The sequence below is a fragment of the Fusarium tjaetaba genome, assembly GCF_013396195.1.
Source record: "Fusarium tjaetaba strain NRRL 66243 chromosome Unknown NRRL66243_c0000250, whole genome shotgun sequence".
NCBI classification, from domain to species: domain Eukaryota; kingdom Fungi; phylum Ascomycota; class Sordariomycetes; order Hypocreales; family Nectriaceae; genus Fusarium; species Fusarium tjaetaba.
In genome coordinates, this window is record NW_023501446.1 from 82827 (window position 1) to 97153 (window position 14327).

At 49.1% G+C, this 14327-nt stretch overlaps 6 protein-coding genes across 6 annotated transcripts; 4 read left to right on the forward strand and 2 right to left on the reverse strand.

The window, feature by feature from the left end:
* Positions 1-1841: 1841 nt before the first annotated feature.
* FTJAE_10666 (uncharacterized protein) lies at positions 1842-2396 on the reverse strand (the record flags this gene model as incomplete). Its single annotated transcript, XM_037343530.1, has 2 exons — positions 1842-2332; positions 2384-2396. The coding sequence occupies 2 exons, from the start codon at positions 2394-2396 to the stop codon at positions 1842-1844; spliced, it is 504 nt and encodes a 167-aa protein (XP_037202282.1).
* A 995-nt stretch (positions 2397-3391) lies between these two features.
* Positions 3392-5564, forward strand: FTJAE_10667 (PRC1-carboxypeptidase y serine-type protease; the record flags this gene model as incomplete). Its single annotated transcript, XM_037343531.1, has 7 exons — positions 3392-3564; positions 3842-4065; positions 4114-4171; positions 4221-4349; positions 4395-4936; positions 4995-5250; positions 5300-5564. The coding sequence occupies 7 exons, from the start codon at positions 3392-3394 to the stop codon at positions 5562-5564; spliced, it is 1647 nt and encodes a 548-aa protein (XP_037202283.1).
* A 78-nt stretch (positions 5565-5642) lies between these two features.
* Positions 5643-7612, reverse strand: FTJAE_10668 (alcohol oxidase; the record flags this gene model as incomplete). The annotated part of the gene is made up of 3 exons (XM_037343532.1): positions 5643-6535; positions 6590-7146; positions 7209-7612. 3 exons carry the CDS (start codon positions 7610-7612, stop codon positions 5643-5645), a joined length of 1854 nt encoding a protein of 617 aa, XP_037202284.1.
* A 1564-nt stretch (positions 7613-9176) lies between these two features.
* FTJAE_10669 (integral membrane protein PTH11) lies at positions 9177-10559 on the forward strand (the record flags this gene model as incomplete). The annotated part of the gene is made up of 4 exons (XM_037343533.1): positions 9177-9253; positions 9327-9399; positions 9453-10022; positions 10068-10559. 4 exons carry the CDS (start codon positions 9177-9179, stop codon positions 10557-10559), a joined length of 1212 nt encoding a protein of 403 aa, XP_037202285.1.
* Positions 10560-11186: 627 nt separating this feature from the next.
* On the forward strand, positions 11187-12819 carry FTJAE_10670 (TPN1 pyridoxine transporter; the record flags this gene model as incomplete). Its single annotated transcript, XM_037343535.1, has 3 exons — positions 11187-11594; positions 11648-11871; positions 11922-12819. 3 exons carry the CDS (start codon positions 11187-11189, stop codon positions 12817-12819), a joined length of 1530 nt encoding a protein of 509 aa, XP_037202286.1.
* A 551-nt stretch (positions 12820-13370) lies between these two features.
* On the forward strand, positions 13371-14204 carry FTJAE_10671 (uncharacterized protein; the record flags this gene model as incomplete). Its single annotated transcript, XM_037343536.1, has 2 exons — positions 13371-13484; positions 13533-14204. 2 exons carry the CDS (start codon positions 13371-13373, stop codon positions 14202-14204), a joined length of 786 nt encoding a protein of 261 aa, XP_037202287.1.
* Positions 14205-14327: the final 123 nt, after the last annotated feature.

Consider the following 14327-nt stretch of genomic DNA (forward strand, 5'->3'; position numbering starts at 1 on the left):
TTTCTAGCTTTCTCCAGCTTTCTCACAGTCTCTTTCAAGGTGGCCTTCCTCACTCCCAATTCTTCTTTAGCGTGTCTTATGTCCCTGCTTGACTCTCTGTCGCGTTCCAGCCTGTTTACCTTAACCTCTTGGTTGTACACTTCCTCCTCCTGTGCAGCTTTCATGGGATATATCGTCTCTATCTGCAACCGAATCGCCGCCAGTTTTTCACTTAGTCGCATGATTTCAAGTTGCCTTTGGTCCTGTACACCGCTGGCTCCAGGCTGGGGTTGGTCACTCGTGAGTCGCGGCTCATTGGTTCGTGGTCCTCTGATGATTCGTGGGCCACTGGGTCCTGGTTCCGTAGGTTGCGGTTCCACGTTTCTTTGGCCAGTAGGTCGCACATTCATATCTCGAGGACCACTAGGCCGTGTTCGATTAGGTTGTGATCCATTAGATGAGGGATCATTAGGTTTTGGTTCAATTGGTGGTGGGCCACTTGGTTCTGGACGATCTGATTCCCTACGGTGGCGACGAGAGGACATGGTATATTGGTGTTTTGGGTGATTAGAGTGGTGAGTGGATATGTGTATTTAGTAGTGTATCTTTGTTTGACAACTAACTGAGAAATCGTGGGTTACCTTGAGTGTTTTGTGGACTTGGCAGTTGCAACACAGATAGCATCAATCACTCGTCGCAAGCGCAGTGATGAAGGCCTTCTGAGGCGTCCTCATCACCGTCGTATTCTCAATCGTGACTTGCTCACAGACGCTTTCCCTCGTTTGCAAGCATCCACTTCTGTGTCTAGATCTCTGTCGTCTGTCACTGCGCTGTTTACTAGCAGGATGCACTGACATATCCTCCATTGACGCAGGTTCTGGCAAGATGTCGGCCTGTGACTCTGAGCTCTGTGTCAATGCAATGACGAGATCGTCCGCCGTGATCTATCTTCGAGGCATACAGCCTCCGATTTTCTGTGTGATGCTATGTGAAGCTTGGTGGCCGTGACGAGCTTGAGACAAGAGAACCATGATACTGCATCACGATACTGAGAGCATGCAAAGTCGTCAACACTGTTGTGGTTACATGCTCTTGAATAGATAAAAGACCCTATTAGGTCTAACAGCCCAAGTACCTCTCCAGCAAAGGTACGCCAGCAGCTAGTCAATTACAAACCTTTTCAACCCTATTCAATACATCAACAAAACATGTTTTCAAACGGCCAGCACCAGGGCCAATCGGGATCCGCGAGGCCTAAGCCTAAACCATCCCAGCGACAAATCACCAGATACGCTTCCACATTGCTTGGAAGGCTCAGCAATCTCGAGAAAATGTTTACGCGTCGGTGCACAGAGAAGGAGTCTCAAGAGTTGAAACTTGGAGTTGCAGTGAATACACTCCGGTCTGCGCAACACAGGCTAAGCAACCGGCGATCAGACCAAGACATATTCAATCTTGTTATGAAATATCGCACAGCTTTGACGAAGTTTGAAAAGGAATTGAAATTGATCCGTGACTTGACGAAGGATTTAGCAGGGATGGCACAAGAGCAACAAAGTATGTTAAAGGGTATCGCGAAGGAACAGAGCAGACTGAACAGTCAGCAAGAGGATAACTGAGATGCGGACTTGGATATTAAAGAGCGTCATTGCTTAACTTTTGAATTTATATAAACGCAGTGAACTTTTGCTTGCGCGGGGCTGTGAAACAAACGAAAAAAAAACACGCCATGGGTATGATACTTCCAACATGACAAATAACCAAAACGCCCGCTCAACAAAAAATCAACGCTGGGTATCCTGGCGCCACCAATCACAAAAGAAAACACTTTTTTTGCCTCTTCGTGCCCAACGCCGTGCAACCTATTCCACCGCACGAGTCTTCCACGCAAGCACGGCTTTAGGCGCGATGCTCCAGACCTTCTTCTTGGGCTCCAGATTTGTATCCTCCTCCGCATCATACCCAACCCACTGTACGCGATACTTGTTCTTCTCCTCCGCTACGATTCTGAGTATCTTGTACATCTTGAACCCCGTGGCTTCGCAGCGCCCGCCGATGCTGCGCCAGTAGCTGAGCACGATGTCCTGGTAGTATTTGTGCAGATCGATTTCTTCGGCCCAGCCGCGAGACCAGGTGTCGGTTGGGCCGAACTTGAATTTTATCCGGAAGGAGACGTCGCTTGTTTTCTTGTTCTCGATGTGAGATTCTATTTGGATGTCGTAGGCGCCGATGAAAATCAAATCGTCATAGTCTTCTGCGACTTTGATTTGTGAGCGGAAGTTGACACGTTGAGGTGGAGTCAACATACATTCTTCCTCCGGCGTGGCCATGAGAGAAAGATAGGGCTCGATGACTAGGAAAGTCAGTAAAACAGCTTATAAATCGGTACTATGGATGATCTCACCTTTTTTAGACATTACTATTGAGTTCGCTGTGTCGCGATTTAAGTTGAGGCAAAAATGCATCAAAAGTTTGCTATCCAAGCCAGTGATGCCAAAAGGATAAAGTTGTGTTGAGTCGAGAGAGATAGGAGATAAGCGAGAGGAAGGGGAATATTAGTATAGTCACGCTGTAGAATCGCGCTACAAATGGAAGTGAGTAATGACAGAAGTGAACAAAGAAGTGTGATGCAGGTGCAGAGTTCTGCCTGTCCGATGAGGTGTCAACAAAGGTGCTTCCGCAGCGTGACTAACCCCGGTCAGAGGCGTTTAGCGGCAGTGTCGGATACTTTTCACATCACATCACACCATTTCTCAACATGGAGAAATACTTTTCCTGTGGGAGAATAAATGGCGGGAATGGTGAATGCGGGAAATTGGGCAAACATCATAGTCGTCATTTCGATATTTTCGTTTGGTGTAACCTTGTGAGACAGACCCTAGCTGTGGTGACCAATCATTCGCTCGGGAAATTTATTGAGGTTCCGGAGTGTGAGGATGGTCTGGACTTGGGTCACAGCTTGGGCGGCGGCGTTTACTGAGGTGGCGTTCGATATGTCGGAATTTAGATAGGAGACGGAGGAGGTGAGTTCCAAGTTGTTGGGTGTTCTAGAAGAGACGGGTAGAATCTTGATTTCATTCACCGCTTATTTCCATTCATGTGTCTGTATGTCTGTCGCTCTTTTTTCTATACCAGAGAAAAAGCTCAAGTCGACGATCTGAGTTCGGACGCTGGAAACTTATTGACTTGGTGTTGGTGATGAGGAAACAAGTTGAAGATACAAACACACTGCTATCTCCTCATAATAGGTTTCTTCCATTGACTTCCAACCAAGAATACGAGAGCGGTTTGCCTCAGGAAGAGTGAGCTCAAGTTCTGGTGAGTGAGTTGGATGTCAGCCTGGAACGCGCTTGTCGCTACATCGCGTCGCGCTAGAAGCATCTAGCCCTGCGAGCAGTCACTTCTTCTCGCCATGCCCAAGATAAATGATCGCTTTCGCTTTGACGGTGACATGATGACTACGGATAATCTCCTTCATTTAGCGGAGTTCACATCTCTGCCTGCTCTGCGCAAAGTGGCGGGACATTTCAAGACCAGAGTCTGGTCCGACGGCAAATTTGATGCTGGCAGCGTTTTTATCATGGAGTGAGATGGTGTTGTGGCAAACCACGCATTCTACCAGTAATAACGGAAGTGAACTTGTATCATAGTAGAGTCATCTCATCATCTTCATCTTCAAGACAGCTTCTTTTTGCAAATTCCGATGCTTAAATCGCGCCACGACACAGAAACCCATAACCATTCAGGGTAGGCAATTGTGATATGCTTATCTTATCCTTATCTTCAACCAACCCCACCATGACCAGAGACAGATTGATTGGTTGGGGGTCAGCATTAGTAATGCTCTCAAACGCCATCAAAGTTCACCATCTCAACAGCAAATCGCGATGTGGCTTGGTCCAGTTGCAGTGTCGCTCCTCGCGACGATCAGCAAAGTCGCGGGTCAAGATCAGAAGCCTTTGACAGATGAACCAGTAACTAAACCCGCTTTCACTGTTCGTGAACAGTCTTCTGATCTCTGCGATGCGGGTGCTCGTCAATTCACCGGCACGGTCAACGTAACGGAGGATAAGTCCATGTTCTTCTGTACGCACCCCACTTCTGATCTAATATCGGAATACTGACTGTATGTAGGGTACTTTGAGAGCCGCAATGACCCAGAGAATGATCCTTTGTTACTGTGGATGAGCGGGTAAGTCGCTATTAATGGCCAAGCCATACCAAACTAACGCAGGCATCAGTGGACCTGGCGCATCCGGAGCAATGGGATTATTCATGGGAAGCGGTCCCTGTACTGTGAATCCAGATGGAAACTCAACAAAACGAGCTGAATACTCGTGGATCGACCATGCCAACGTTGTCTACATTGAGTAAGTCTCCATACCAGCATGAGCGCTCTGACTGACATTCGATAGTCAACCCGTCGGCGTCGGCTTCTCCAAAATCACAGACCGAAACAAAATCGCCGTCAGTCTTGAACAAGGCGCAAAAGATGTACACACCTTCCTCTCCACATTCTCCCACGACGTATTCCCCAACCTCGCTGGAAAGCCATGGCATATTACCGGTGAATCCATGGGCGGCCACTATGTCACGGGGTACACGAAACATATTGTCGCTCACGAACGCGAGAACGCAGAGCGCGGAATCAAGCCTCGGGTGGAGATTTCATCTGCAATTATTGTCGATGGGTACATTGACGCAACGCAGCAGTTCATCGGATACTATACCTTCTTTTGTGAGAATTGGGCTGACGATGGGAGGAAATATCCGTTAATGAATCGCACGGCTTGTGAGAACATGTTTGCTGCGATACCGGAGTGTCGGAGATTGGGGAGTCAGTGTCAATTCTTTTATGATATTGAGACTTGTAAAGCGGCCAATGAGATTTGTGAGGAGACGTTGGGGGAGTACTTCATGGAAGGCGTCGTGCCCGGTGGATGGGATCCTTATGATAGTGAGTATTTCTCTTTTATCGCATCACGAGTGGTAGAAAGTGTACTGATATTTGGCAGGCCGACATTCATGTGAGACCCCTCCTTTGTGCTCGAACTTGGACCACGGACCGGAATGGAAGTTCCTGAATCGTCGTTGGGTCCAAGAGAGACTTGGATTCGACCGCTTTCCATTTGATCTTATCGACTTTGATACCAATGAGCGCTGGGACATAGCGCAGAATATCCATATACCCGTCACACGGGAGTTGACGTGGATTCTTGATGAGACAAGTATACGCGTTCTATTCATCAACGGCAATAACGATATCATCATGTAAGCACCCCGACAAACTTCTGCTTAAACGATTAGCTGATCTTCATAGTAATACCCCAGGACAAATGCGCATGCTGAACCAACAGCGGTGGAACGGACAGGATAACTATCGGGAACTTGGCTATGAGCCCTGGTATTACAAGGACGGCGAACTAACTTCTGATGCTGATGGATGGAATGTCAAGGAGGGAGGCTTTTGGAAAGGGAATGATCAGTTGAGATTCTATGCTGTCGATGAGGCGGGTCATATGTCTCCTAAAGACCAGCCTGAAGCCATCGGCGCGATCGTTCGAGCATGGCTCCGCAACGACTAAAGTCACCCTCGTTCTAAGATTACACCATAGGCTCGCACATAACAATAATATACGGCTTATCTATCTTAGCAGCCTCATCTAAAGTCTAGCTTGCTTCATCACCAACTCTCTAGCCTCCCTATCCGCACTCCTCACATCCTCAACAATCATATGCGCCGCCTTCTCAGCAATAGCATAAACAGTAGCTTGAATATGCGCACTGATCTGCAGCGGCATAACACTTGCGTCAACAACTCTCAGGCCGTGGACACCATAGACTCGAAGTCTTTCATCAACGACGCCACCTTCAATACCAGCACGACCGCCCATGGCGCATGTTCCGACAGGATGCCAGTCAGTGATAGTGTTTTGCGTGATCCAGTCTCCTAGCAGCTTATCATCCTTGAGAGCTGCTGCGGAAGGGGATGCTGAGGATCGGATTATGTTTGAGAGGGGAGCTGTGTGTACGATCTTATCGACGAACTGGAGACATTGCTTCATAGCTTCCATGTCAAGGTTTCCGTGAGGACCCTCGTAGTACTTTGGATCGATGGCGGGTGAGTCTTCAGCTGTAGCGTGCTCACTCGGCCGAATGTGAATTGACCCAACACTGAAGGGATATTGCAAGATCTGCAGCATAGTACCGTACTTCTTACCCTCTTCACCCTTGAAATTTGGGTTCCAGTTACCCAAGTCAAAGATATACTCTATCTGGCCAAGCTTGGAGTTTCCATCCAATCGTTCACGAAGAATATCCTGTTTGTCCGAGTCAAACACAGATACCTTGTCTGCATCTTCATAAAGACTAGCGACAGCATTCTTCGAAATGGAATGAGCGAAAGGGACGTAGCAAAGAGAAACAGGCAACACAGTCAAAGGCCCATCTGCCTTGGTAGCGTACTCCTTTTTCGCAGCAGCACTAAGCTTCTCATCTCTCACAAGATCATCCCGATTAGCGAGCGATGGATCAACCTCAAAGATCGTCGCAAGCACTAGATAACACAAATTAGCTCAACCCGCCGATCACTAAAACCTTCTCAACTCACTAATATGCTCCTGCAGATTCTCCCCCACCTGCGGGCTCTCAACCTTGACGCTTACACCAGCATTACTTAGTACGCTGGGATTTCCTATGCCCGAAAGCTCAAGGATCTGCGGTGACTTGACACTACCGGCTGAGAGGATAACCTCGCGTCGAGCTGAAACATCATACTCGACGCCACCGTGGGTGAACCGCACACCAGTGGCTACGAGGGCCTGGTTAATGATAATCTCGTCGACTGTGGCGTTGGTAAGGATGTGCAGGTTCCGCGATCCAGTGGCGTAGTCTATCGAGTAGGATCTTCGCGCGGCGCTCGGCTCAACGGCGTTGACGCATGTCCAAACGCCGACGTTTGAGCCTCCGACGTGGGATGGGTTAGTCTCTACACCAAGCGCATTAAGCGTCTTGTGCCATAACGCGTGCGATGGTGAATACGAGGTTGGGTATGAGATGTGAATGGGACCTGAATCACCAAAGGTCTCTGCATCGTGGGCAATCTCAAACTCGCGCTGGAGCTTCTCACTGGGAGGATGGAATGTCTCAGAGCGTTTGAAGAAGGGCCTTTACATAACGGAAACGAATCAGCTTCGGTGTGCCATCCAATAAAACAAGCATAAACTCACAGGAGGGAATCCCAGCCCCAACCTTGATTACCCAGAGCTTCCCAGGCATCGTAGTCATCCCTGCTAGCGCGATTCCATGCCATGTAGTTCAGGGCGCTTGTGCCGCCGACACACTTGCCCCTCGGCCACGGAAGCGTTCTACCCCCGAGACCCTCCTGAGGCAGCGTCTCCAAGTGCCAATCGTAGCTCCCTCCAAGATTCCTCCCATAGTGGCCCGGGATGTCAATATCAGGATCATTCTGCACAAGACCGCCTGCTTCGATAACGCCGACGGTGTATGACGGGTCGGATTCAGCGAGACGCGCTGCCACCGCTAGTCCAGCTGTGCCGCCGCCAATGACGACAAAGTCAAAGACGAGCTGGGTGAACTGGTCAACAGTGCGAAGAGAGGGGTTGACGGTCATGGTAGGTGATTAATTTTGAGTAGTTATCTTTTTTAGTGTAGATTCCGTGTCGGTGCTACCAAAGCAAGTGAGACAGTTATAACGCCTCTTGTGAAGGCGGGAAGATTGCTGAAGATTTCGGAAAAAAGCGCGGAGACAACCCCCGCCGCTAGACGAGCCAATGATACCCCTACAGTGAGCGAGTGGTTTGGTTTGGGGGGAATGTGCTGATTTCTTGGTACGGAGTACGGGGTAAAAAGATAACAGCGCCAAGCGATTCTGCAGAACGAGATCCGACGTAACCGAGGATCCCAGCTTCTTTTCTTTTTATTCGCGTGCAATACTAGGTTCATGAGGCGTTATCTGCAGTTACGAGTCTCCCGATGGAATATTCTGTTGGTTTGCTAGCTTCCTCTTTGGATACGTAAATGATTGGCTGCTGTAAGAAAAAAACACCAGGATCTAATCCACGAGCCACGATCATGACACGAGCATAATTAATTAAAAAAAGAGTTTGCGGTTGTTAGCTGCGAATTACTAACCCAAAGAATCACGCAATCCGACATACTTTTGACCCCCAACGTAACAGTTATCCATCACCATCTCAACTGCCGTGCCCTTGGCCAAGCATTAAAACAATGCGCCCCCCAAAAAGGTCCCCTTCTAGATCTCTACTACCTTAGTGAAAACGGGGCAGATTAGCTTTTAGCCCGCCCACCATCGTATGACAAAAAGAACTCTAAGCTTTTGCCCAGCCGGGATCACCCCCCACGGCCCGCGCAGGGGTCGGAGGCGGGCCGGGGACCGGATCCTAGAGGATTTGGACGGTAATTGGATCTGCTAAGACATCAGAGTTTCGACCGTCTCGTTTTTCTTTTCTTTCCGCGAGGAGACTGTGGCTGCGCCGTTTGTGGGAGCCGATTGTCTCGGACCATACTTGCCTTATCAAGCGGTTTGTTCCTTTGCAATATTGGGTGTTTTGAGTATTAGGTGCAAGCCACTTCCGGTGGTGGTCTTTTTTCTTTATCTGCCGCGTCTAGCTTGGATTTAACGGGTAGTGGGAGAGCTACGGAACGATACTGCGTAACGGGAGCTTGTTCAGTAGGTTGTTGGTCTTTGTTCGTGGCTGTTGGGGCTGTTGTTGGAAGCTGTACATAGCGAGATCAAGATCGTCACTGTCAATCGACACGTTATTCCGATTAACTACTGCCTATCACTTCGATCGTCTCCAGTAACTGACTTCCAAATCCATGCTTTTGTGACGTGCCGATCTAAGCGCAACTCTCTGGCCAACGTCTTGATTATGCGAAGAAAAGAAAAAGGAAAAAATGCAGGGGAAACGACTAGCCATGCAGACCTGCATTCTGGCCACCCCTGCCCTCCTCGTGTCAAGCTGAGATTATTCCTGTAATTTTGGGTTCACGACCTTGCTCGTCGTGCCATTTTAGATAAAGTTTATCGTTTGACAGGACAGGACGGTACTCAGGGGTGATTCGAATATTGGGCAGGACATTTAGGTTCATCTTTCCGGAGCAGCCAACTGCAGCGTTCGACACTCATTCATTCATTCATTTTATTTTTCGCTATGGATTTTAATCACAAGCTGTTGGTTGAGTCTTGGGTACTATGGGTGTTGGGTCTCTTTGTCGTTGTGTGTCGACTGTAAGTCATCCTACCATCCATCACAATGCGTGGCTTTTGAGGCGTTTTCTCACTGACATGTTTGTTCCTGCAGGATATCACGACGCATGAAACTTAGAAAATGGAGCCGACTCGCCATTGAAGATTATCTCATGGTCTTTGCCCTCGTACGTTTCACGCATCAAACTCACCAAAACCGTTACTGATACTCGAGCCGTAGATCAACTTTACAGGAGTCGTCGTCTCGATCAACGAAGTTTCCAAGAATGGCAGCAACTACATGCCCGCCGATGTCGCCGCAAAGCTCACCCCCGAGGGACGACAACAAGCCATTATCGGCAGTAAAATGACCTTTGTCCTCGAGATATTCGCCCTCACTTGTACATGGACCATCAAAGCGTGTCTGTTATTCCTATACGCGAGATTGACGCAGGGCACATCGATAAGACAGAAATGGGCGGTGCGATTCGTCTCTGCGTTTTGCGCGGTGACGTACATCGTTGTTACCTTTATGTTTGTGTTCTTTTGGTGTTCGCCTACACCAGAATATTGGGCTGTTCCTGTTAATCCCAAGAAGAGTGAGTCTGCGATTGAGAACCGGGTAGGGATTGAGCTAATGGCGACAGTGCAATGTGCGACGTATTACAACCATATGATCTTTGCGACGGCTTGTAACATCGCCAGCGACATTATGTTGATCTTGTTACCGATTCCCATCGTCATCAATATCAGTCTTCCCAAGAAGCGCAAGATTGGTTTGTGCTGTGTTTTTGGCTTGGGCTTGTTTAATGTAAGCTTCTTCTCCAACCCCTCTTGACATGCGCTAATTATGCAGATCCTCGCCGCCGTTCTCAATCGTTACTACAACTTCAGCAACCCCAATTCCTACGTCTTTCTCTACTGGTACGTCGCAGAAGGCGGCGTCGCCCTCTGGGTCGGAAATCTCCCTCTCTGCTGGCCCGTTCTGCGTCTCGCCCTCGGTTCCAAAGGCGATTCTACCGACCCCTCATCATACCCCAACACTCCCTACCGCAATGGTTCATACCCCGAAGGATCAGCGCGACGGAGGACTCAAGGTCTTCACCCGCTGTCAGGCAAACCTTCAATCTGGTCCAAGTTGGAGGATGAGGATGGCGGCATGCGCACTGACGTTTCGCCCGAGCAGGGGAGCCAGATTGAGCTGGTGGACCAGCATGGACCGGATCTGCTGCAGCGGCCGTACCGCGCTGAAGCAAAGATTAGTAGTGGGACACAGCAGCATGAGAGGGCTCGCAGTGGGCAGATTACAGTGGTTACGAGCGTGGACGTTACCTCGAAGCAGACATAGTTAGACCATTTCACCAATTGTGTATTACTTAGACTAGCATGAATATTTACAATGACTTTATTTTTGTTATGAACACGTTTATTCCCTCATCGCCAAGTGATTTATCGCCAAGAATAAAACCGGCATATCGTTTAGTGCCCGTGATGGAGATTCAAGACCCCTTCCCTTCCCTACCCTCCCGCTTCGCGGCGTAGCCATCACGGTTCCGCTCCAACCGATCCTTACCTCCCCTCTAAACCCATTCCTGCTAGCGCACACGGGGAATGGTTTCATTGCTAAATTAACTACATGGACTAGCGGACCTAGACCTAACGACCCTGGTTATCAGCTTCAAGCCACAACGAACACCAATACCATGGACCAGTCAAGCATGCATGCATGAGCTCTTTTTACCGTCAATGAGAGGTCGGTAACATTCCGCCTCCCACTCGCATCCGTTCGTTGCAACCGAGACATCTTACAAGGGTTCAGTATCTGCAAGACAAAAACAAACTCTGTTTGCTTTCCTTTTTCAACTCCTGCAACGCAACCTCTATACCACACGGACTCTGTGTGTGCCGTGCATACATACATTTCTTTTTTTCTTCCCTCCTGTTTAATTTCCACACTGCGGCCATTGACCTCATAATGTCTCTACCAACACACACGGCAGAAGCCACGCATGAGAAGTCTGCGACCGTGAGCTCATCACCTACTGGAGATGAAAGCTCAAATCCCCCTAGCATCTCCCTCTCCTCCTTCCAGAAGCTGAATAATCGCATCGAAGGCCTCGCTGGGCTTGAGGCCCGAGGTATCGAGCGTGTTCTTCCAGAGGAACGTCAAGAACCTTCTAGTGCTGCTGACTTGCAGGTTGCGGTGCTATGGTTCAGTGCGAATCTGTCGCTGAACAACCTGGCGACAGGTCTGTTTGGACCGATGGTCTTTGGGTTGGGCTTTCTTGATAGTGCGTTGCTTGCTGTCTTCGGGACGATTCTGGGTGCTTGTTCAACAGCGTACATGGCGACTTGGGGACCTCAGAGCGGCAATCGTACCATGGTGAGTGTAACTGTTTCATCGGTGATGGTGTTGACTGACATGTGTTACACCAGGTTGTTCTGCGATTCTTCATGGGCTACTGGCCTTCCAAGCTTCCAACATTCCTCAACATCGTTCTCATGGTCGGATATGCCACCATTGATTGCATCATCGGCGGACAGGTCTTATCAGCCGTCAGTGGCGGCACCATGACCATCCTGGTCGGTGTCATCGTCGTTGCTATCGTCTCATGGATCGTCGCCGTCTTTGGCATGAGGATCTTCCATACGTATGAACGGTACGTCCCCTTTCATCTATTATGCATGCACATGTACTAACGCGGCACAGATACGCTTGGATCGCTCAGGTCGTCGTCCTTGCAGTTCTTATCGGTGTCGCTGGACCCAACTTCAATGCCGCCGCTAAGCCCACTGTCTCTGGCAATGTCCTCGCCGCCAGTCGGTTGTCGTTCTTCTCCCTCTGCTTCTACGTCCCCAACTCATGGGCTGCTGCTGCTTCTGACTTTTATGTCTACTACCCAGAGCGCACTTCCCGTCTCAAGGTCTTCTTGCTCACTGTCACTGGATTGACAGTGTCATTCACCCTTGTGTACCTCATCGCCATTGGTCTTGCTACTGGTATCGTTGATAACAAGGCTTGGTCCGATGCCAATGCCATCAGCACTGGTGCTCTCATCGTCGAGGCTTATAGTCCTCTCCATGGCTTTGGAAAATTCTGCTCTGTTGTGATCGCCCTTGGTGTCATTGCCAACAGCACTCCATCCTTGTACTCTGCCTCTCTTGGATGCCAGGTTCTTGGTCGCTATACCAAGGCTGTTCCACGATGGGCTTGGTCAACTGTCATGTCTGTCATCACCCTCGTCCTCGCTATGGCTGGTCGTGAAAGTCTGTTCGTCGTCTTCCAGAACTTTGTCAGTCTGATGGGATACTGGGTCATGCTCATGATCTGCATCGTCATGGAGGAACATTGGTTCTTCCGAGGTCGCCAAGGATTTGACTGGACTGCCTGGGAGGACAAGAACTATCTCCCCATTGGTCTTGCTGCTTTTGCAAGCTTCATCATCGGTTGGGTTGGTGCTATTGTCGGTATGTCCCAGGTTTGGTACGTTGGTCCTATTTCTAAAGCTGCTTCAAATGCGGATTTGGGAATGTGGCTGGGCTGTGGATTCGCTATCATTGTCTTCCCTGTCTTGCGATACTTTGAGCTCAAGATTTATAAGCGATAAAGGAGACGTATGTATGCGGGATATTTGGAAGGGGTAAAATTTGTAACTGGATTACTTCAAATCCCTTAAGTACATCAATATCGAGACAGTCGTTCTGCATTCAGTTCGGCTAGAATCTGAAATCTGCTGCAGTTGCCTGACTCAACTGGCATTCGAGCTGTTGAATCCTTTCCGTGAACTCATAGTATGCCATTCAAAGTCAAGATATCATTGAGACATGTATACATGAGGCGTCATTCGGAACCAGAAACTAAGAAATCATTCATTCGGTGTTTTATCATGCCTTTCGGCCATAGCAAGAAGTATGATCGTTGTTTGTCCTAACGCCGAAACGCCGCCCCTACGAACCGGCCAATCATGGTTGGCATTGAAGTTATCGCCGAAGCCCACTTGCGTCACTTCCATCGGCGTTCAGCAAGCACCAAACAGAGAACAAGAAGTATTAAAGTGCCAAGACTCTAGTCAGCTAGGTATAAATGAGCATCGAAATGGAATTGAAATTGCTGACTTGATCGTTTTGCCTCAAAATCTCATCCGATTCATAGATAGGCATGGAGACTCAACGAAATTTCCAAACCCTCAAGGGCAAAGTCGCCATCATCACAGGCGCTTCTCGAGGCCTTGGAGCAGGCTTTGCTTACGAGCTTGCGAAAAGAGGTGCCAAGGTGAGAAATATACTCGGTCTCGTCAAACGGCATGACTGATATCGACAGGTCATCGCTACATACACTTCTCCAAGCAGCGAAAAGCTAGTGAAGGAGTTGTCCGACAAAATCGCGTCCCTTAATCCACCATCAGAGTGCATTGGCGTTAAAGCAGATCTCAAGGATGAGGCGTCGCCCGCTGAGATCGTCCGACAAGCAGTCGCTGCGTTCGGTCCTCAAATCGATATACTCGTCAATAATGCAGGCATGGAAGTCGTCAAATCTCATGCCGACATCACAACTTCCGACTTTGACTCAATCTTCTACCTCAACGTCCGCGCTCCTCTCCTCCTCCTCCAAGCAGTGAAGCCCTATCTTCCCTCGTCCGGCGGTGGTCGCATCATAAACATCTCATCAGTAGGCGCCCGTTGTGGTTTCAAGAACCTCTCTCTGTACTGCGCATCCAAAGCTGCACTCGAAGGACTTACGCGCTCATGGGCAGCTGAGCTGGGTGTGGAGGGCCATACGGTCAATGCGGTTAATCCAGGACCTGTGCAGAGTGATTTACTGGACAATATTCCAAAAGAGATCATTGATATGCAGAAGAAGCAGACGGCGGCGGGAAATAGGCTGGGTGAGGTTGATGATGTAGCGCAGATTGTCACTTGGTTGGCTTCGGAGGAGAGTCGATGGATTACGGGACAAGCGTTGTCTGCTAGTGGCGGATTGGAGATGTATTAGTATGTCATATACTCGGTATCATAATAGGACTGAAATAATTGCTAGCAAGGTTGGCAGTTGGGAAAGACGACAATGCGACACTCATAGGAAATGTATGCCCTCTCCCCATCCTAAGAGCCTCAT